Consider the following 20,346-nt stretch of genomic DNA (forward strand, 5'->3'; position numbering starts at 1 on the left):
CTTCGTCTAGAAGTAGCCCGGAGCATACGCATACTGACCGAGTCCCGGCCCGAGCGAGTGACCACCATGGGCGGTGTTCTGTTCCCAGATGCTGTCGCCCTGTGAGACGCTGTCGCCCTGTGAGACGCTGTCGCTCTGGCCACGACGCTCTCACCGTATGCAAGACGCTGCTCGAGGCAAGAAAGACGCGGCTCGAGGCAAGGAAGACGCGGCTCGAGGCAAGGACGACGCGGCTCGAGGCAAGGAAGACGCGGTTCAAGGCAAGGAAGACGCGGCTCGAGGCAAGGACGACGCGGCTCGAGGCAAGGAAGACGCGGTTCAAGGCAAGGAAGACGCGGCTCGAGGCAAGGAAGACGCGGCTCGAGGCAAGGACGACGCGGCTCGAGGCAAGGAAGACGCGGTTCAAGGCAAGGAAGACGCGGCTCGAGGCAAGGACGACGCGGCTCGAGGCAAGGAGGACGCGGTTCAAGGCAAGGAGGATGCGGCTCGTCGAGAGGCGTGAGCGCGCGCGATAGCGAAAGTGGGCGCAGTTGAGAGAGAGAGTGAGAGTGAGAGAGAGAGAGAGAGGGGGGGGGGGGGCACTACCACGGACACCGATGGCAGACGGTGAGAAGCGAAAAGCCCGCCAAGTCAAACCCAACTCCACCCCCACCTCCTCCTTCACCCCTCACACCCACCCTCACCCACAGCCTACATCCCCTCTCACACCACACCACACGGCTTATGGCAGCGTATTCGTCGGGGATGGACCCGGACATTGCATACACTGTCCGGGTGGTGGTCATTGGAGGTAGGCTGCCCCCTTCACCCTCTTCGCCCTCCCTCCGAGCCCCCCCCCCCCCACACACACACTCATCCATCACCTCGTCTCTGATGGCGACATGGCCCCGGCTACACAGATCCAAGCGTGGGAAAGTCGAGCGTGGTGCGAAGGCTAGCAACAGGAATGTTCTCGGAGAACCACATTGCCACCATCGGGGCAGAGTTCCACAACGTGGTGCTGGAGGTCCCGATCCCGCCCGAGAATGCGCCCGTCGCTGTCCGAGTCCAACTGTGGGATACGGCCGGCCAGGAGCGGTATCGATCTGTGGCACCAGCATACTATCGCGGTGCACCAGCAGTGATTGTCATGTACAACGTGTGTGCAAAGTCGTCGTTCACGGCAGTCGCCTCGTGGCTCAGCGAAGCTGCCGCCCATCTCGGACACGACGGCGCGGTGTTTGCGCTCATGGGCAACAAGATCGATCTTGCTGACGCATCGGGCGTCGGCTTGCGCGAGGTGAGCCGTGACGATGGCGAGGCGCTCGCTGCCGCGCACGGTATGCTCTTTGCTGAGACGTCGGCCAAGACCGGGGCCGGCGTGGCGGACGCATACGTCGCGGTCGCGGCTGCAGTTCTCGCCGACGAGGACGCGCGCGACCGATGTACAGCGCAGCGGCACGGGGCCAGGGCCTCGGGGATCTCCATCCCCCGCCGCCGAGAAAAGGCGTGGATACGCGCCCCTGGCGGGCCTGCGTGTGGTTGGTGACGATGGCGAGGCTGCTGCCGAGGCCGAAGACGCGGGCGGATGCTGCTTCTGACGAGAAGGGTAAGGTAAGGGGGGACAACAAAGAGCGATGCGGGGTTTGTGCAAAGGGCTATGTGGAGGGCGTGCGCAGCTTGGGCAGGTGGATCAGCGGAAGGAAGCCGAGTCGTCTGCCGGCGGCGAGATGTCGCGGGCAACCTTGGTGTTGAGCGGCGCGGTGGCGCGGAGCATGCCGAGGACACCGTCGTTGACGGAGCGGACGTAGGCGGCACGCGAAAGAAGGTAGCGTGAGGGCTCGTCCGAGGCCTTGGCCTCCGAAGCCTCGTCAACGTTGAGGGCGTGGTAGGCAAAGTCGAGGGCGTTGAACAGGTCGGCCTGCTCCATGAGGTAGACGAGGGCGAGGCCGCCGAAGCAAAAGCCGTCGCCGAAGATGTCCATGGGCGCAAACTTGGCGTCGCCGCGCGGCGGAAGGCAGAACGTGAACTGGAGGGCGGACCAGAGGCGGTAGAGCTCGTACGAGGTGTCGACCGAGACGAGGCCGTTCTCGGACGGCGGGCCCATCCACTCGTTGCGGTGCGGGTCGATGCCCTTGGCCATGTCGAGGAGGACGTAGCGGGTGAGCGAGGCATTGTTGAGCTCAAACTGGTAGAGGCGGACGGCTGCAATGGCGTCCTGCGGCAGCTCGGAGAAGAGCGAGGTGTTGATGGTGGCCTCGATGGTGGAGCGGATGCCGGCAATGGTGGAGGCGAGGTGCTCGTCGTTAAAGCCAAAGTTGGTGAGCGGCGAGGCGTCGACAAACGGCGCGAGCCGTGTAAAGCCAAGGGTGGCGCGCTCGTGGGCGAGCGAGTCGAGGATGGTAAAGATGGCCAGCGAGTTGCCGATCTCGCGGAAGGCCTGGAAGACCTCCTGGATGCCGTCGTAGTTGACAATGGGGTCGAGCTTGGCCTCGAAGAAGCCGATGACACCGGCGGTTCCGTACGAGTGGCGCGGGAGAGTGGTCTGCTCGGGCATGCCGTCGAGGAGAGTGGTGATGTACGGCGCGGCCTTGTTCTCGAGCTGGCGGCGGATGTGGCCGACGAGCTCTGCGATGACGAGGCCCATACGATCGATGCCGACAATGTCAAAGAGAGCGCGGAAGTGTGGGATGCCGACAAACGACTTGGTCCGCATAAACACGGTGGCATATGCGTTGTTGAGCGTCCGGGTACCGAACTGGTGGGTGGGCGGGATCTTGGGCATGGGCACACGCTCGACGTCCTCACCAAACTGGACTGGCGCCCGGACAAAGCGCTCGGTCGTCGACGAGTACATCATGTTCGGCACGACGTCGTTGATGAGCTCAAAGACAGCGTGAAGGATGATGCGGCCGTGGAAAGAGACGAGCGACGACGAGTCGGCGGTGTCGTTGAGCATAACCTCGAACGGATCGAGAGTGACGTTGATGGACATGATGCGGTGCATCTCGCGGACGTTCTTGATCGACTCGAGGAGCTCGATGATGCCCGAGAACGGCTCAGCCTCAAACTTGGTGATGGCGTAGTCGAGGTTCTCGCGGAGCGCGTAGTTCATGCGCTGCGAGACGAGGGCCGAGAGGTCGATGGAGCGGCCGAGCAGCTGGCAGTGGCGCTGGCGGAGGAGGACCTCGAAGCGAGAGCGCGGGATGTCGAGGCGACCCGGCGGGAGCGTCGAGGCGAGGCGGGCGCGGTACTCCTGGTCGAGGAGGCGCGAGGCGGCCTGGACCTTGACGTGGTTAAAGTACGTCTCGGAGAGCTTGTACACGAGCTGGTCAAAGACAAGGTTGACTTCGGCCTCGACCTCGTTGTACATAAACTGCTGGCGGAGGGTGCGGAGGGCGACCTCGGCGGCGTCGTTGTAGAGGTCGAGCGGGTAGAGGACAAACTCGACCATGGCCGGGTTCTGCGCGTACGTCTGCAGGATGTGGTCGGCGAGGATCCACGGAAGCGACATCTCGATCGGGAACTGGTCGGCGTCGGCGAGCTCGAGGTAGAACTCGCGGTACCAGAGCATGGCAAGGTCGGTGACACCGCGGAGCGTGCCCTGAAAGTCGAGTACGTACGAGTAGAAGAACGAGCGCTCGTAGAACGACTTGAGGAGGGCAACGTGGTCGGGCTTGAGGTCCTTGGACTTGCCCTTGCGGTCGCCCGAGTACAGCGACGAGATGATACACCGCAGGAGCTGGAGCTGGGTCGGCGACGGGCCGGCGCAGCGCGACGGGATCTGCAGCTTGAACGGGTTCTTCTTGGTCACCTTCTTGCCGTCGACCATCGGATCCTTGGGCTCCTGCCCGTTGAGCCAGTCGGCGGCCATGGCGCGCATCTGCATCAGCGACGCCCGGATGAGCTTCTTCTTCTTGGTGGCGTGGAAGACGAGGTCGCGGAGCGACGACTGCACAAACTGCTGCATCTCGTCGTGGACCCGCCGGCGCATCATCTCCATCAGCAGCGAGTCAGCCCGAAGCATGACCTGCGAGAGACCCTTAATCTTGGCAATAACCTCAACGAGGCAGTACCGCTCACGCGAGTCGTAGTTGTACCGCACGACGCGCTCGTACTGGATGACGTCGTCCGGGTTGCGGTCCGCCGGCGTGTCGCCGTACGGGTTCGAGAACTTCCACGCCGCCTGCTCGAGCACCGCAGACGTCATGTTTGACAGAATGCGGAAGCCCTTGAGGATGAGCCCGTACAGTAGCCGCGCAATCTTCTGCGACACCATCTTGCCCGCCCGCAGGATGCGTCGCACCTCGGTGATCCGCGCCGAAAAGTCGGCCAGGTACTCGTCGTGCAGCGACCGGAAGACCGGGAGCCGGTTGATGATGCAGTACTCGATGTTGAGCCGCTCGTTCTCGTACGGCTTCTCCCAAACCTTGGGGTCAAAGTTGGAGCACCGTTCGATGAACGACGACGAGAGCATGGCCATGTCACCGTACAGCGGGAGCACAGGGTAGCGCTTGAGCAGCCGCGCATAGTCGAGGACCTTAAACTCCTTGGTCTTGAACGCGTTGTTTGGTGCCGCAGGATCCTGAGAGTCGTACAGGAAGATCGAAAACGGAATGACCCGCAGCAACGCGTGCTTCTCCTCGGGGTAGAGGAACAGGTTGCCGGTCCACCGCTGGAGGCAGTGCTCGAGAATGAGCACAAGCACCGTTGTGTACCGCGAGACCTGCGGGAGCTTCTGCTTGAGCGTGTTGGTGATGATGTTCTGGTTCGCCAGGAACAGGTACATCTCCTGGTTGTCCAGTGTCTGGTCCGTCAGGCCCGACGCCTCGAGGTTCTTGCGGAGAAAGCCGTACGCCCGCTTGTAGAACGAGAGGTCGTTGTTGCACCCCTTCATGTTCTTGAGCGCGTCGAGCTTCGACAGCAGGTCCAGCAGCAGCACCAGCTTCCAGATCAGTGTGTCCGACGACGATGTCGTCCGCCCAGAGCTCTTCTTGCCGCCCACAGAGTCGGCCGCGAGCTTCTCAAACTCCTCCAGAAGAAAGTCGATGCACTCGTTGACAAAGGAGAACAGGTTCTTGAGCTTGTTGATCTGAGGCTCCAGAACCCGGAATGTGTTCTGGTACAGCTCCACCTTGTTCTCCTGGTCCTGCGACTTGACTTGCGGCACAGACTTGGAGCACGAGCGGTACGTGTACAGCAGCGCAATGAACCCGGTGCCGCGCTCGAGCATCGAGTCGATCCTCGCCATCGTCCCTGCCTCGTCCACAAAGTCCGTCTGGTACCCCTCGCGGTCCGCAAAGTTGTACGACGACGCAGACCCGTACGAGATCGGGAAGTTTGGTCCTGCGCGTCATGTCACATTCCCGCCCCCGCCCCCGTCTCGTCTTCCGTGAGTCACCCACGTGCACCCGCGCCGCCTCGCGTTGCGCGGTCGCCTCGCCCAAATGAAGGCCAACCGAAATTTGACGAACACCCCCGTGTCCACCCGGCGGTGCCGGCACTTCCTCCACAGCTGCCAGCTCCCTGCCAGCCCCGACACACCTGGCCTCCGGGCAGGGCACCCTTTGCCACATAGTCTGTAACCCTCCGTGCTGGCCTCCTCACCCCATCCACAATTGCCTGGCGCTTGCCCCCGCACGCCTGACGACCGACTGCCGTTTTTTTGACGCCTCGAGCCAGCCAGCGCAGAGGTGCGCTCCCACCACCACCACCCACCACCCACCACCACTACCACCAGCTTGCAAGCACACGGGACCTGCACACGTACCTTCAACATTGGGCGTGTCGTCAGGGAGGATGAACCGGTCGAAGCCCCGGATGTAGTTGAGCGCTTCTCCGCCCTGGTCAGCAGCCATGACTGGTTGTTGTCGAGAGACGAGCGTGGCCGTCGTCGCTGGCGTTGCTGACAGCAACTTGCTGTTGGCGTTGGGATTCGCCGACTGCCGACCGCCGCCGACCGCCGGCCACTGACCGCAGCACGTCTACCCACCTCCACCCGCTCCAAAGCGCGGCTAACTGACCATCTAACCCGGGAGCACAGTCGAAAGAGTTGGGATTAAGGCTGAGATAGGGATTCAGATCGAGTCAAGGCATATGACAGAGGATGCTAGAGGCGATGATGACTCACGTCCTCGGCGCCGGCTCCAGCTCGGGCTCAGGATGAGGCCCAGGCTCGGTCTCAGGCTCGGTCTCAGCCAAGACAAGATCGGGGCAATGGGCGTAAAGCGCGATGGTACGGCCCCACGGTGTGACGCCCAGCACCGCGGTTTGAGTAAGACCGACGGTGTCAGTGAGGTACTCCGCGACGTACTCCTCGATGTTGTTGCGGATGGTCATCGCGGCATAGGCGGCTGGTGGCGGAAGACCCTTGCGACGGAGCCTGCTGCGACACTTGCGGTAGTTGTCCCAAGTGTGAGTCTCGAGGACCAGAGTTGCGCCCAGGCTGCCCAGCTTGGCCAGGAACGCTCGCAGTCCGTCGTCACCGGCATTAACGTGGATCCACATGACCAACCCAAAGCAGAAAACCACATCGAACGGCGGCGAGGCGCCGTCAGTCGGCACCTCGCCACCTCTTGCGGCGAGCAGCGTGTCCTCAACGCCGTCGGCCAAGATGTCACCAGCCAGAAAGGCAAAGCTGAGCCCGGCCGCCGCGTCGCCGTTGCGCCCGGCCACCAGTGTCTCGGCCCGCGCCACCAGGCTGGCATCGACGTCAATGCCAACCGCGTGCACCGCTCGTCCCGAGCTCTCCGCCACCCTTTCAGCCACCGCCACCGTCAAATCACCGGCGTTGCACCCAAGATCGAGCATGTACAGCGGGCGCTCGCCGTCGCCGGCGGCCTCGGCCACCAGCACGCCGACGGCTCTCGGCACAAACGGCAGCCGCTTAGACGGCGGATTGAACTGCGCATCATAGTAGCGAGGAAAGTTGCCGAAAAAGTGTCCTCCCGTCGTGTCCTCCTCCACACTCTGCGGCGGAGCCTCACTCATGGCTTGCGAGAGGTGCCGCTCTCCGAGCCCCGGGCGTCCGAGTGGCCCGATCGCGATCACGCTCGGCCGAGGGTGGGGAGATTGTCCTGGCAACGGACCAACCATCCTTGATGTACATGACTATTTCATGTACTTGAGCCCATGCTTGGGTGTTGATGTAGGCAGTCGCTTACTCTGAGGCGACTGAGTATGCCCGAATCGCTCGCGATGGACATCGGCCTTGTCTAGCATCTGCCCAGTGGTGCACACCGCCGCCTTGCACCCTCCCGCGCCCTCACCCACACCCACACACACACATCATCATCGGTGGCGCCCACGCACACACCACTCACCACAGTCAGCTCAATCTCATCACCAAACGCTCTCTGGCTCACCTTCTATCAACTCGCTGCTGCTGCTGCCTCCTGCAACTGTCGCTACCCACAAGACAGGCCTATGGCTCGTCGAGGCTACGGCGGGGGGCATGGCCGAGCCTGGCCGAATCTGAGAAGGAGGCTGGGCCTGTGCTGTCGGCTGTGACCAGCGATGATCACGTACTGCTGTTAGATGCGGCCGCATTGCGGGAGGTCATGACCTGCCCCATCTGCAAGGACGTCCTAGACTGTCCGCAGGCCATCAAGAACTGTTTGCATCGGTTCTGCAAGGTCTGCCTCGCCACCTCGCTCCGCGTTGCCAAGAAAGAGTGCCCTGTCTGCCGCCAGCACTGCATCTCGAAGCGGGCAGCCCGCGATGATGACCTCCTCCGCTGCTTGGTCGAGGATCTTACGTTTCGGGCTCCTCCGCCGCCGGCTGAGTCCACCCGCCGCCGCGCACGCAACCTCGTCGCTCCGCCGTCAGGATCGCCGTACCCGCCGTCGATCTCTGCCACCGCAGGTCTTGCACCAGCCATTGCCAAGTCAGTCCGTGCCTTTCAGGCCGCTACGCTGCAGCACCGCCAGCAACAGCAAAGCAACGACTCGTTCTTTAAGCAAAAGGAGGCCGTCTCTGATGACGACGATATGGTGCCATACTCGGCTCCGGGCCGCTCTCGGCCGACAACGTCATCACGGGCAACATCCGCAATCCGATCACGCCCTTTGCACTCTAGGGTGCATGCCAGCAGTCACAGCTTGGCCGACGCCTCGCCAGCTTCAGCTGATGGCCGGTCTGGCCTCTCGTCAGCGCCGGGCTTGCCGATCCCACCGTCACCGGCGTCGGCTGCTAACTCGCGCAAACGTCGGCCCGCTACTGGGCCCGACAGGCAGCAGTCGAGCGCCAAGCGCCAGCACATTCTCGCCCGTCCACGCGCCGACTCGCCGCAGCCTGCCGTGTCAAGTCGTCACATCGACATCGCCTCGCTCCGGAACTCGATCAAGCCTGCGTCGGTGCTTGGCAGGATGATGACCGAGGCGCCGCCGCCCGAATCCTGCATCCTGCTGGATGCGCCGCAGCGCGCGCCGCCTGGCCAATCCCAACCAATCCCACTGGTCTTTAAGGTAATCATTCGCGGCGTCGAGTCGTTTGAAGGGCAAAGCCTCTGGGTCAGCACCTCATCCGAGACAACCGTCGACGAAGCCATGCGCGCCGTCGCAGTCCGCGTCGGCATGCGTGGCGTCGCCTACCGCCGACACAAGATGCGAACCTCATCTGGCAACATCCAAATCGACTACTCCATGACAATGGCGGCCTTTCTCAACACTTGCCGCACGCAAGACGTCCCGTTCTCGCTCACCTTCCGGCCACAGAAGTAGCAACAAGGCTCGCTCACCCAAACTTGTTGAAATAGCTCCATGAGAAAAGCGACCACGGCATCATGGGATTGAACAAGTAGCCAGCCTTGAGCTGGACAGTGAGGCAGAGGAGCGAGACCATCACGAGCATGCCGCACACCAGCGGAAGCATCCACACCTGCGCCGAGGACGCCCGCTCCGCATCGCGCCGGCTGCGTTTGCCCCCGCGCGCCACCCGCGGTGGATCAAGCAGCGCCCACACAATGCCCACAAGCGCTAGATTGAGCCCGCTCACCCACAGCGTCTCCAGACCCAGCTGGAAGCCTCGCGACGGGTACATGAACATCAGCCCGCCGTCACGACCGCCGGCCACCAGCGGCGCGCCGCGGATGACCACAAACGGAAGCCCAGCCATGCACGCCAGCATGCCCACCACACAGCCCAGCAGCACCAACGTCTCAGCCGCACCATGCTTGTCCACCTTCCTCCACCCTGCCGCCACCATGGCGTTGAGCCCGGCCACCGGATCCGCCTCTGCGCCCACCTCCAGGCCACGACCAACAGTGTTGCCACTTTCACCACCGCCACCCTCACCGCCAACCTCACCGCCACTGCGCCGACCACCAGTTCCTCTGCTTCTGCTCTTGGAACCCATAGTCTCCCCTGAAGACAAAGGTAAAGTCAGGTGCTTATCACAATCCACAGTCCCGGCTTCAGGCCACAGCCACAGAGAGCCGCTCGGCTGTCTGCCCATCGCCGTTCCCTGTGGCGACTCACCCGCCTCACCAAAGCCACTGCTACTGCCACTACACCTACGCCTACGCCTACGCCTGCACCTCAGCCACTTCACCCCACCCCACCCCACCCCCCACCCACCACCACCACCACCACCTCTCCTCTCCACCCCACTCCTCCCCATGGTCCTCACTGCAGCCTTTGAGGGCCTACACCCCGCTGACGTGGCTGACTCCCGCGCCCGCTTTGGAAGCAATGCCCTCCCGCCGCCGGCCACAGAGACCTTTATGGACAAGCTGAAGGGTAAGTGGTGGATGGCGTGCATGCTGCACTGCTTTCATGACTCTGTCATCTCCCTTCCCCTCCCCCTCCCCTCGGTCCTCCCACTCACCTCGCACTCATCGCATGGACAGACAACTTTGACGACCCGCTCATCCGGATTCTCTGCTTGGCTCTGCTGGTGACGATGGGGCTGGCGGTGCTCGGCTACGCCGACTTTGTCGAGGGCGTCGGCATCGCTGCTGCCGTCTTTGTTGCCACCTTTGTTGCCACCTACTCTGAGTATCGCAACGAGGCCTCGTTCCAAGCGCTGCAGGCCCAGGCGTCGCGCATCACGGTCTCGGCCTTTCGCGCAGGTGCAGGCCTCGCTGTCATCCCCATCGACGACGTGGTGGTCGGCGACTACGTGCTGCTGCAGGCCGGCGATGCTGCGCCTGCCGATGGCGTTCTTGTCTCGGGCTCGCTCCATGTCTCACAGCAGTCGCTCACCGGCGAGCCCGGTACCATGCACAAGGTCGCACCGCTGTCAGACCACGCTCTCGGGAACGGTGCGCTCTCGCTGGCTCATCCGTCGTGTGTCTTCCGCGGCTCACTAGTGACCGAGGGCGAAGCTGTTCTTCACGTTCGCGCCGTTGGTGTGGCCACTGTTTACGGGAAGGCTGCCGCCGACATGGGCGCCGACTCTGGCCGTCTCGCCCCGCTGCAGGTCAAGCTCGGCCACCTTGCCGACATCATTGCCCGCCTCGGCTACATTGGCGCTGCCGCTATCGCCGTCTCGTTCCTCTTTAAGCAAGTCATTATGGACAACGGATACTCACTGGCCGGCGCCATGGCCTACCTCAGCACCTGGTCGGTTGCGCTCCACGACATTGTCACCTCGCTCATCTTGGCCATCATCGTGGTAGTTGTTGCTGTTCCCGAGGGTCTGCCCATGATGATTGCCATCGTCCTCTCGCTCAACATGCGCAAGCTTCTTGCCCGCAATGTCCTTGTTCGCAGGCTCATCGGCATCGAGACCGCAGGCTGCATGGACCTGCTCCTCGTCGACAAGACCGGGACCCTCACCCACGGCACCTTTGTCCCGTGCGTTTTGCACGCACCCGACGGCGAGCCCTATCCCTCGTATGCCGCCCTCCCGCCCCATCTTGCCCGCCTCACCGCCTTTACCATCCTGCACTCGACCTCGGCAGTGGTCTCCTCCTCGGCAGGCTCGCCTGTTCCGGTCATTGCCGGCGGAAATCCGACCGATCGCGCCCTGCTGCGCTTCTTGCCGGACTCGCTGCTGACTCAGGCCGCTCGTCGCGACGAGGGTGCCCGAGTCATTGACCAAGTCCTTTTTCGTCGTTGCACAAGTTTTCGGCGATCCAGCTTGCGGTCTCTGCCGATGACCGCGCCCTCTTCCGTGGTGTGGCCGGGAGCAGTGCTGGCGGCGGCACTCCATCGCGCACCAGCTTGTCGTCCGAGTCGATTACGCTCATCAAGGGCGCGTCTGAAGTCATCGTCCTGTCCTGCACCCATTGCTACACGCGCGCTGGAGACGTCGTTCCTTTTGATGCTGAGCGCCGCGCTCGCCTCCTGGACGCTGTCACTGCCGCCGCTGCCGACGGCACTCGGTTTCTGGCGCTGGCTGCCACGTCGGCGGCTGTCAAGCCGCACTTTTACACCTCGTCCCCCGGCAGCTCTGACGACAATGGTACCAGCGACACTCCGCGCTATGCTGTTCCATCCGGGTGTATCCTAGTTGGCGTCGTTGGCATGACCGATACCCTTCGCCCCGAAGCACCGCGAGCAGTCGCGCTCGCCCAACGCGCCGGTATCCAGGTCGTCATGATCACCGGCGACCGGCTAGAGACTGCTGCCGCGGTTGCGACCAAGGCCGGCCTCCTCGACGCCAACGCCATGCCGGAGCAGCCGCTCAAAGCCCACGCTTTTGATCCGGCTTACTCGACTAGCCCGCTGCTCACGTCTGCGCAGTTGGCGCAACTCTCGGACGCTGAGCTCACCGAGCGGCTGCCGCACCTCCGCGTCGTGGCGCGGGCGCTGCCGTCGGACAAGTCGCGTCTTGTGCGTGTTGCACAGGCGTCGCGGAGGCCTCGCCTGGTGGGGCACGCGGAGCCAGTGCCACAGCCGCGGGGACTCCGAGCCTGGCTCGCGGCGCTGCTGTTTGGTCAGGCGCCGGTGCGGCCGTCGTCGCGCGGCATCGACGCGCTGGAAGCTGGACTGACCAGCCCCGGTGTCTTGCAGTCGCGGAGCTCGTCAGTCCGAGTCGTCGGCATGTCTGGCGACGGCATTAATGACACTGCTGCGCTCAAGCTCGCCGACGTGTCGTTTGCCATGGGCTCCGGCTCGGAAATCGCCAAGGAGGCATCGGACGTTGTCATTCTCGACAACAACATCCAATCGATCCTCAACGCCACCCTCTACGGGCGTACCATCTACACCTCGATCCTCAAGTTTATCGTCTTTCAGTCCACCGTCAACGTGGCCTCGACCGTCATCGTCTTCCTCGGCCCGTTCTGTGGCTTTGACTTTCCGCTCACCCTCATCCAGCTCCTCTGGGTCAACATGGTCATGGACACCCTGGCAGCGCTGGCCTTTGGCGGCGAGCCTGCGCTCGAAGCGTACATGGACGACGCGCCAATTTCGCGGTCGGCGCCGATTGTCACTGTTGACATGGCGGCGTCGTTCCTGGTCAACGGCGCCTTTATTGCTCTTGCCGCCATTGCCTTTCTGGTCTGGGACCCAATTGTCGAGCTGTTCTCCCGGCGGCCGCCGTCTGGGGCGTACAGCTCAGCCGGCGGTGGTGACGCGGCCACCGCCAAGGTGGAGACGCCATCGGAGCTCGACGCCAAGGGCGGCCCGGTCTTTCTCACCGCCTTTTTCTCGTTCTTTATCTTTGTCTGCACCCTCAATGCTTTCAACGTCCGCGTCCCGCACATCCGGCTCCTCGAAGCGCTCGGCGACAACAGGGGCTTTCTCGTCGTCATTCCGCTCATCTTTGTCGTCCAGGTCTCATTTACGCTCTTCTTTGGCTCCCTCCTCCGTGTCGTCCCGCTCACTCTAGACGAGTGGGCCTGGGTCTTTGGCCTTGCCACGCTCATCATCCCATTCGACATGGCCCGCAAGGCGCTTCGCGGCCAGGCCGGGCTCAAGGGTTGATCTTGCGGAGCGCCTTCATCGTCACCTCGTAGGCCAGGAAGAGCGCGCCATCGGCCGGGAACGCCCGCATCAAGCACGGCAGGTAGCCCTTGTAAAACCCGCGCAGGCCCTCGCTCTTCCACACCTGCTTGATGATCGGGAGCGGGCCCTTGTACACCTCGGCCGTCTGCAGCCGCGCCGAGAGCAGGTCGAGCGGGAAGAAGGTTCCGTAGGCTGCGAGCGTCCAAGTCCTGCACTGTGAGTCTATCGTCATATCTCTCTGCTCCTCCTCCTTTGTCCCCCCTCACGCAAACTGTGCCAAACGCCCTCAACGTACCCACAACTCCGGCCAGGCCACCTGCAGCGATCGAGACCAGCGGCGATGGGTTCTTCTCCTCGCCCTTCTTGGAAAACTTGCGGCGGAAGTAACCATACGAGCCGTACCACAGACCAACGGCAGGCATGTAGCCGGCGAGGACAAGTGGGAAGCCAACGTAGAGCGAGCGGATGCCACCCTCCTTGACAACCTGGCGGGCGCAGTCGATCATGCCCTTGTAGCGGAGCTTGCCAACGTCGCCCTTGGCGTTGTCCTGGATCATCAGCCGCTTCTTGACCAGCTCGGTGGGAACGTAGACAAACGACTGAACAAAGCCAGAGAAGACACCGATGTAGAAGAGGCCAGGGACCGTCAGCTGCGTCTCGCCGGCCTCGCCGCCGGTCTTGGGCTCGATGGCCGACGGCACATACTCCTTCAGCAGGTACTCACCGAGCCCCCACCCTCCAAACGAGCATGCGTAGATGAACGGCGTGCCCGAGAGCGGCGACCGCACCCCCTTGTACAGCGCCATCACACCTTCGTTCCGCACCGTCTTGATCAGACAGTCCAGTGGGCCCTTGTACTTGCGCGCGCCCGCTGCCCCATCGACCTGCAGCCGCACCTTGAGCGTATCAAACGGATGGCCCACCATAACCACTACCCTTCCCATCGCCCGCCCCAGTCACCGGCAGTACCCACCGCCCCTCATCACACCGTAAGTCGCCTGAACCACCACCACCGCCTCCCTCCTCCCCACCCACTTGCCCCTACACCACCACCCACTCACCCCCTCCCCCTCCCTCCCTCCCACAGGTCCACCGGCAGCACACCACCTACCCGCCAGGCCCGAGTTGGTCCCCGCAATGAACTGGTACATCAGCGGATCCTGTAACACCCCCCCCCACACACACCAGGTCCCATACCCAGTCCCACGCCCAGTCCCATGCCCAGCTGTGAGTCTCCACCCCACCCCCACCCACCCCCCACCCACCCACCCACCCCTACACACACACACACTCACACACACAACCACAACCACAACCACACACCACTGCACATACATCTCCAGTGTGGGTGTCGTTACTCTCTGCAGCAGGCGTCGGCACAGGCTCTTCCGAGCCGGCAGACGCAGCCACAAATCGCGGGAACGGGCTGGTCGGTGCCGTCGCCATGAGTGATGCGCGAGAGTGGAGTGTGTGATGTGGTGTCCTCGCTCGTCCCACGCCTCCCATGGCCAACAAAGAGCCGCTCACTCGGGTCCCCTCACATACATTTGCCGACACAATGCAGTTTTTTGTCGGGATCACAGCGGCCAGGTTCGCGGGAGGCCCAGCCACGGTGCAATGGTCATCCAGGTCTTGGCAACGCCGACAGGGAGCCAGGCGTGCCATGGATCGATGCGCAGGGCCAGCGCAAGCAGCTCGCTGGCAGTGTGTGGAGACGACGACGCGAGGTTCGGGTGCCCGGCAACAAGGCGCGCGGCAGCAAAGGCGGCGTAAGCGATGGGCCCGGCCTCCTGCTGCGGCAGCTGCTCGTCGTCCGACGTCGGCGCTTGCGCCGCGATGAGGTAACAGCGCAGGGCACCCTGAAGGTCGCCCTGAGCTTCGGCGGCCAAGCCGAGTTCAAGCCCCGCGTACGGGTCCGGTGACGACCAGTCAGCAAGGATGTGGACAAAGCGGGCACGGAGCCGGGCCAGCGCCGGATCGGACCCGTCGCGAGTGCGGAAGAGGTCATCGATGACCACAAGTGCGTTGCGGGCGGCGACGCGCGAGCCAGACCATGCTGCTATGCTGTAGAGCGTGAGGGCAGCATCGGACGCTCCAGCTCGTGCCGCAAACCATGCCAGACCCAGTGCCTGAACATGGTTGGGTGCACGACCGGCGGCCGCCACAAGCAGCGACCGCGCGGAGTACTCCATGGATTCGAGTTGCTGGCGCGGTAGCGGGGGAGCATGCGGCGGCGGCGTGACCACTGTCCGTTCGATGAGTTGGTATCCGCGGCCAGCCTGTCCGACCGGCGAGCCGGCGTCGACGAGCGTGTCGAGCAGCGAACTGTAGCTCGGTATCACGCTGGCGTCGAGTGTGGCGCCGCGGGCGCCTGCTGCATCACGGAGTGCGAGCCAGGCTGTGGCAAGCAGCTCGTCGCCATCGATGGGTGTGGCATGCGTGTCCCGCGCGTTGACCGCCAGCAGCTTGGCCGCCTCAACAATCTGGCCGACCTCGCACAGCGCAGTTGCCCAGTGCAGTCGCACGTACCACGCGCCAGCATCGCCTGCCGCCGACGCACCGCCGTTGATGGTAGCAAGTTCGCTGAGCGCCTTTTGGTAGTGTACCAGGCTCCGTGGCAGCGATTTGGTCTCGCCCAGGCCATGCTGGGCCATGACGCCCTGGAACATGGCCGCAATGGCGGCAACCCGACGCGGCGCGGCGGCCCGCTGCATCTCGCGCCCAAAGATCGACTGCGCATGCGCATGGTCACCATGGACCAGTGACGAGAGAGCAGTGGCAACTCTTGCACGCGCGGAAGCCATGTCAGCCGACTCTCCCGGAAGAAGCTGCCTGACCCAGCTCTGAACCTCAGTCTCAAAGAACCGCGGCAGCGGGAGGTCAGCGTCGTCGCCTACCGGCACCAGCGGGCGGGCGAGGAGGGCTGCTTCCGTGGCAATAGCCGGGACCATGGCGAGCGACGGTGGCGCGCTCCACGCTGCCGTCGCTGCGAGACCTTCATCGGCCAGCGCACGCCACGCCTCGACCGGACGGTCCCGGCCACCGTCGACGGACGCGACCGCGCCCTGCGGCAGCCCTAGCATCGTCGCGAGATCAAAGTAGGCTTGCGCTGACACGTTGCGTCCACCTGCAGCATGGTGCGCGCCGAGGAGCAGCGCTGCGCGAGCATCGTTCAGCTCGCTGACGGCTGTCTCCAGCAGCTTAAAGGCAGCGCTGGGCTGAGTCGGCATGCAAAGGCCCCACATTGCCTGCCACGCTTGTGTCAGCAGCGCGTCAGCTGCGCCCATCTGCATGTCGAGGGCCAGGCTGGCGCAAATCCTAGACGCCGGCACATGGCGGAGCGCGGTGAGCATCGGATGTGGAACGAGTGAGGACTGCGGGTCGCCGTCGAGGGCAATGCGCGCATAGTCGGAGCGCGCATACGCCAGCGCCCAGTGTTCAGACGCGCTGCTGGCTTCACCCTCACCCCGGCTCGCCTGCCAGCTGACAACCTTGGCGTCACGGCGGGAAGACGCAGCGTCAAAGACCTGGACAAAGATCGGTGAGAGAACAAGTTCGTTGTTTTTGTGGGCAAGCGCGGCAATTTGCGGAGCAGGAAGTGGCACATCGCGGACGACAACGCCCTCGACTGCACCGGCAAAGCCGCTCTTGGACCAGGGATCGCACCCGATGAACCAGTCGCCGGTGTTGGTGACGAACGAGTGCTGCGGTGCGAGCGGCTGGGCCGGCCACGACGCCGAGAACGCTAGCGAGCCGTTGATGTAAACCCGGGCTGTGTCCGCTTGGGCGCCATACTCGACGACGAGGGCGAGCGCGTGCCAGGCGCCGGGCAGAAGGGTGACAGTCGCCGGCGAGTCGACAACAGCGGCCTGATCAAAGACCCATGATCCGCGCGCGGCCACCCGCAAGCCGGCTCTGGGCGCCGGGTGGAGCCACAGCGCCGGAATGGCCGATGACGAGTTGGATGGCTTGCGGATGATAGACCGGTACGGAGCGTGACCGGGAGGTGAGGGTGAGCTCGGTGGCGGTGGCGGCGCGACAAAGATCCACATGGCCACAGTAGCGCCAGCGTGCTGACGAGCTGAGCCACGGCCGTTCCCCTTCCCTACATCAGCATGCAGTGGTGGCAATGGTGGCCGGCGGACCCTTGCGTATGCCTTGCTATCCAGAGCGAGACCACAGGCAGGCAGTCCAGAGCAAGCCAGGCACACCACCATCAAGACCACCACTGCCAGCCCTGCCCGAGTCCAACTCCTTTGCGACGGCATAAGCAGACAGAGCCAATGAGTATTCCCTCCAGCCGACACCTTGTTATGAGTGAGGTGAGGCAGTGAGCAGGAGAGTGTGAGGTTGGTGTCGAGGGTGTGCGCCATGGCTTCATGAACAGCTGCTGACCTCGGGAGCTCTGCTACCTCTGACAGGCACTCGACCTGCTGCTTGTGGCCAAGTCGGCCATCGGAATGGTGCCCCGTGCCCACGGTATCGCACGGGTCAAGCGATGGCTCGGCGGGGTGTTAAGCGGCATGTCATCATCTAGCACAATGTTGATACCCACATAGTTGATCACATCGCCTCTGCCATCTATGCCGTCGTCAGACCATGTGTCACGCCACTCGCCAAGCCGTCATCGCACCGGCAAGATCCCGAACTCCGGCCTGGCCAGCCACAACTACAACCAAGGCGAGATCGCACTCCTGGAACCCGCCCATCCCCCCCTCTGCATCGAAACCCTCACGTCGGCAAAGCCACGATCCCCCCTCCTCCACCCCACCCCATCAGCCGTCCCCTCTTCCCGGACTCGGCCACCATCCATCCTCTGCGACCACCGGGCCCATCACCTCTCCCTCACCCCACCCCAGCCTACCGTTGCCATGTACAAGTCTGGCCTATCGTTTGTGGAGGTGTACTCCGAGCTCGAGCACTCTGTCCTTGCGCTCGATGCGGTGGTGCTCTCTAAGACCACGGCTTTCCAGCAGCTGGACATTGTCGACTCGTCGCTCTACGGCCGCTCGCTGGTGCTGGACGGCTCGTGGCAGTCGTCGAGCCGCGATGAGGCGCACTACCACGAGGCGCTGGTTCATCCGGCCTTTCTGGCCTATGCTGCCGCCCATGGAGCCGCTGGTCCGTCGACCGTCCTCATTCTCGGCGGCGGCGAGGGCGCCACCGCCCGCGAGGCCCTCCGCTGGCCGTCGGTGACCAAGGTAGTCATGGTGGACATCGACGGCGAGGTGGTTGAGGCGTGCAAGGAGCACATGCCCGAGTTCTCAGCCGGCGCCTTTGACGATCCCAAGGTCGAGCTGGTCATCGGCGATGCGCTCAAGTACCTGGCCGACGCTGGCGCCGATGCCAACGGCCCGCGCTTCGACGTGGTCATCTCGGACTTGTCGGATCCGATCGACGACGGCCCGTCACAGGCTCTGTTCACCCGCGAGGTCTTTGCTTCTGTCCGCGGCGTCCTCTCGCCCGAGGGTGTGTACGTCCTCCAGGCCGGCCAGGTCTCGCCGTTCCTCGAAATGCATGTCCACACGTACTCGACCATGAAGGCGGTCTACCCGCACGTTCTGGGCTACTCGACGGATGTGGCCTCGTTCCGCTCGCACTGGGGCTTTATGCTCGGCGCGTTTTCCGACGCGTACGCGCCGCAGGCAACGTGCCTCGGCCGCCCGGCGCCGTTTTCGCCGCTCTTTGCCGCGTCGGCCATCGACACCCTCCTCGCCGGTGCCGACCTCACCGACTCGCTACAGCTTCTCGACGGCGAGGGCATGCTGAGCATGGTGACCCACCCCAAGTGGCTCCGTACCGCCTACGCACGCGCCACCAAGGTGTTCTCGTCGAGCGATGCCGAGCTTGCGTCGTACACGACCACGCTCGACGACGAGAACGAGCCTGCCGCCGCGCAGTGAAGCCGCCGCGCACTTCGGTCTCAGCTAGCTCGAGGCAAGCAGGTCACCAATGGCCTCGACCCACTCGGACGCCGTCGCGTCCGGATCGGACAGATTGTACGACCGATCCGGGACGTGGATGCGGAACTTCTTGGCCGAGACCAGTTCCGGCGAGAGGTCGCCCGACCACGGGATCTCGCCCTTGACCACGTTCTTCTTCGGGTCGACGTAAAACAGCCGCGGCTTGTCGGTGAGGAACAGCATGCGCTTCTTGGTTGAGAGGCCCTTCTTCTTGAACACCAGCCCATTCTTAACAATGAGCTCGTCGTCCCCCACAAAGTCGGCCCACTGTGACTGGCGTTGCAGCGCAAGCTTCTCGCCGCGGCTCCGCGAGTCGTCGCCGCCGCACGCGTCCGTCCCGGCCGCCATCTCGGGCGATAGGACCGAGAGGTCAGGCGCAGGCTGCTCCCACAGTCGCTCCCAGTTGACGCCTTCAAAGAAAAAGTGATCCCGCAGCATGTCATACCCGCCGGGCCCAGCCCCGATCCGCTCCACTGGATCCAGTTCCAGGAGCTCGTCTACCAGCCCGCGCGCCTCGTCCGACGGAAAGTCGTCCGGAAACTTGAGGTCGCGCTTCTGGATGCGCTGGAAGATCAGATAGTCAGTCGCGGCGTGGAACGGCATCGCGCCCGTGAGCAACTGGTACAGAATGCACCCGAGGCCCCACAAATCCGACGCTTTGCACGTATACTTGTCGGTAAGCAGCTCGGGCGAGACGTACTCGGCCGTGCCCAGAAACGAGTTAGACCGCGCCATGGTTGTCTCGGATGCCGTGCCATCACCTGCCCCGCCATCGCCCTCGCCTTCGCCCTCACCACCGTCAGCCGGCTCGAGAAGTTTGGCCGTCCCAAAGTCAGTGATCTTGAGGTGCCAGTCGGCCGTGATGAGCACGTTCTCCGGCTTGAGATCGCGGTGGACCACGTTCTTCGAGTGCAGAAACTCGAGTGCAGACACAAGCTCCGCCATGTGGAACTGCGACGTCGGCACGTCGAACCGCCCCAACGTCCGCAGCCACGTCAGCAGCTCGCCGTTCTCAGCGATCTCCATCACAAAGTACAGTGACGACGGATCCGAAAACGTATAGTACAGTCGAACCACCAGCGGGTGCTTGCACAGATCAAGCAAGTCGCGCTCCGTCGTCACATACCGGATCTTATCCTCACGCATGATGTGGTCCTTTGACAGCACTTTGATGGCGCACCGCCGTCCATTCGCCTTTTCTTCGGCCTCGTACACCTACACCGCGCCCCACTGAGTAAGGCCACCGCCCGCCCAGCAACCAACCAGCAACACCACTACCGCCACCCTTCCGGCCTTGTGCCTAAACCCACCACCTATTACCTCCTCCTCCCTCCTTTCACCCACGCCTTCCTTCAGCCCACCCACCCACTCCCCCTGCCACTCCCCCTTCCCCTTCCCCCTCCCCCACCGACTGCCAGAACATGCATTGCCCAATTCGGGACTCAAGAGAGGGGGTACGGCCTGGGGGGGTGTGGACGGCTCCCCAGACAACGGCCCCCAGAGGGGTGAGG

The 20,346-nt window shown here is 63.7% G+C and overlaps 11 protein-coding genes across 11 annotated transcripts in view; 5 read left to right on the forward strand and 6 right to left on the reverse strand.

The window, feature by feature from the left end:
* Positions 1-157: 157 nt before the first annotated feature.
* AMSG_03976 (6-phosphofructokinase) lies at positions 158-502 on the forward strand (the record flags this gene model as incomplete). Its single annotated transcript, XM_013903773.1, has 1 exon — positions 158-502. One exon carries the CDS (start codon positions 158-160, stop codon positions 500-502), a length of 345 nt encoding a protein of 114 aa, XP_013759227.1.
* Positions 503-644: 142 nt separating this feature from the next.
* Positions 645-1,649, forward strand: AMSG_03977 (uncharacterized protein). The gene is made up of 2 exons (XM_013903774.1): positions 645-790; positions 900-1,649. Exons 1-2 carry the CDS (start codon positions 724-726, stop codon positions 1,526-1,528), a joined length of 696 nt encoding a protein of 231 aa, XP_013759228.1. The 5' UTR covers positions 645-723; the 3' UTR covers positions 1,529-1,649.
* Positions 1,610-5,854, reverse strand: AMSG_03978 (serine/threonine protein kinase). The gene is made up of 2 exons (XM_013903775.1): positions 5,750-5,854; positions 1,610-5,325 (listed from the first exon to the last, which is right to left on the reverse strand). The coding sequence occupies exons 1-2, from the start codon at positions 5,835-5,837 to the stop codon at positions 1,673-1,675; spliced, it is 3,741 nt and encodes a 1,246-aa protein (XP_013759229.1). The 5' UTR covers positions 5,838-5,854; the 3' UTR covers positions 1,610-1,672.
* A 169-nt stretch (positions 5,855-6,023) lies between these two features.
* On the reverse strand, positions 6,024-6,969 carry AMSG_03979 (BIN3 domain-containing protein 2; the record flags this gene model as incomplete). The annotated part of the gene is made up of 1 exon (XM_013903776.1): positions 6,024-6,969. One exon carries the CDS (start codon positions 6,967-6,969, stop codon positions 6,106-6,108), a length of 864 nt encoding a protein of 287 aa, XP_013759230.1. The 3' UTR covers positions 6,024-6,105.
* A 569-nt stretch (positions 6,970-7,538) lies between these two features.
* Positions 7,539-8,699, forward strand: AMSG_03980 (uncharacterized protein; the record flags this gene model as incomplete). The annotated part of the gene is made up of 2 exons (XM_013903777.1): positions 7,539-7,970; positions 8,214-8,699. 2 exons carry the CDS (start codon positions 7,539-7,541, stop codon positions 8,697-8,699), a joined length of 918 nt encoding a protein of 305 aa, XP_013759231.1.
* A 60-nt stretch (positions 8,700-8,759) lies between these two features.
* Positions 8,760-9,093, reverse strand: AMSG_03981 (uncharacterized protein; the record flags this gene model as incomplete). Its single annotated transcript, XM_013903778.1, has 2 exons — positions 8,760-8,784; positions 8,837-9,093. 2 exons carry the CDS (start codon positions 9,091-9,093, stop codon positions 8,760-8,762), a joined length of 282 nt encoding a protein of 93 aa, XP_013759232.1.
* A 502-nt stretch (positions 9,094-9,595) lies between these two features.
* On the forward strand, positions 9,596-12,959 carry AMSG_03982 (uncharacterized protein; the record flags this gene model as incomplete). Its single annotated transcript, XM_013903779.1, has 3 exons — positions 9,596-9,716; positions 9,827-11,022; positions 11,046-12,959. 3 exons carry the CDS (start codon positions 9,596-9,598, stop codon positions 12,849-12,851), a joined length of 3,123 nt encoding a protein of 1,040 aa, XP_013759233.1. The 3' UTR covers positions 12,852-12,959.
* Positions 12,688-14,318, reverse strand: AMSG_03983 (carrier protein; the record flags this gene model as incomplete). Its single annotated transcript, XM_013903780.1, has 4 exons — positions 12,688-13,064; positions 13,168-13,803; positions 13,984-14,032; positions 14,208-14,318. 4 exons carry the CDS (start codon positions 14,316-14,318, stop codon positions 12,841-12,843), a joined length of 1,020 nt encoding a protein of 339 aa, XP_013759234.1. The 3' UTR covers positions 12,688-12,840.
* A 131-nt stretch (positions 14,319-14,449) lies between these two features.
* On the reverse strand, positions 14,450-16,924 carry AMSG_03984 (uncharacterized protein; the record flags this gene model as incomplete). The annotated part of the gene is made up of 1 exon (XM_013903781.1): positions 14,450-16,924. One exon carries the CDS (start codon positions 16,922-16,924, stop codon positions 14,450-14,452), a length of 2,475 nt encoding a protein of 824 aa, XP_013759235.1.
* An 819-nt stretch (positions 16,925-17,743) lies between these two features.
* AMSG_03985 (spermidine synthase) lies at positions 17,744-19,003 on the forward strand (the record flags this gene model as incomplete). Its single annotated transcript, XM_013903782.1, has 1 exon — positions 17,744-19,003. One exon carries the CDS (start codon positions 17,744-17,746, stop codon positions 18,773-18,775), a length of 1,032 nt encoding a protein of 343 aa, XP_013759236.1. The 3' UTR covers positions 18,776-19,003.
* AMSG_03986 (AGC/PDK1 protein kinase) overlaps positions 18,461-20,346 on the reverse strand; it is a 2,199-nt gene continuing 313 nt past the window's right edge. Inside the window, exon 2 of the mRNA XM_013903783.1 lies at positions 18,461-20,050. Within this exon, the coding sequence (XP_013759237.1) occupies positions 18,800-20,050 (1,251 nt within the window). The 3' untranslated portion in view covers positions 18,461-18,799. The remainder of the gene's footprint in view (positions 20,051-20,346) is intronic.

This window comes from Thecamonas trahens, assembly GCF_000142905.1.
Source record: "Thecamonas trahens ATCC 50062 unplaced genomic scaffold supercont1.16, whole genome shotgun sequence".
Classification (NCBI taxonomy): Eukaryota; order Apusomonadida; family Apusomonadidae; genus Thecamonas; species Thecamonas trahens.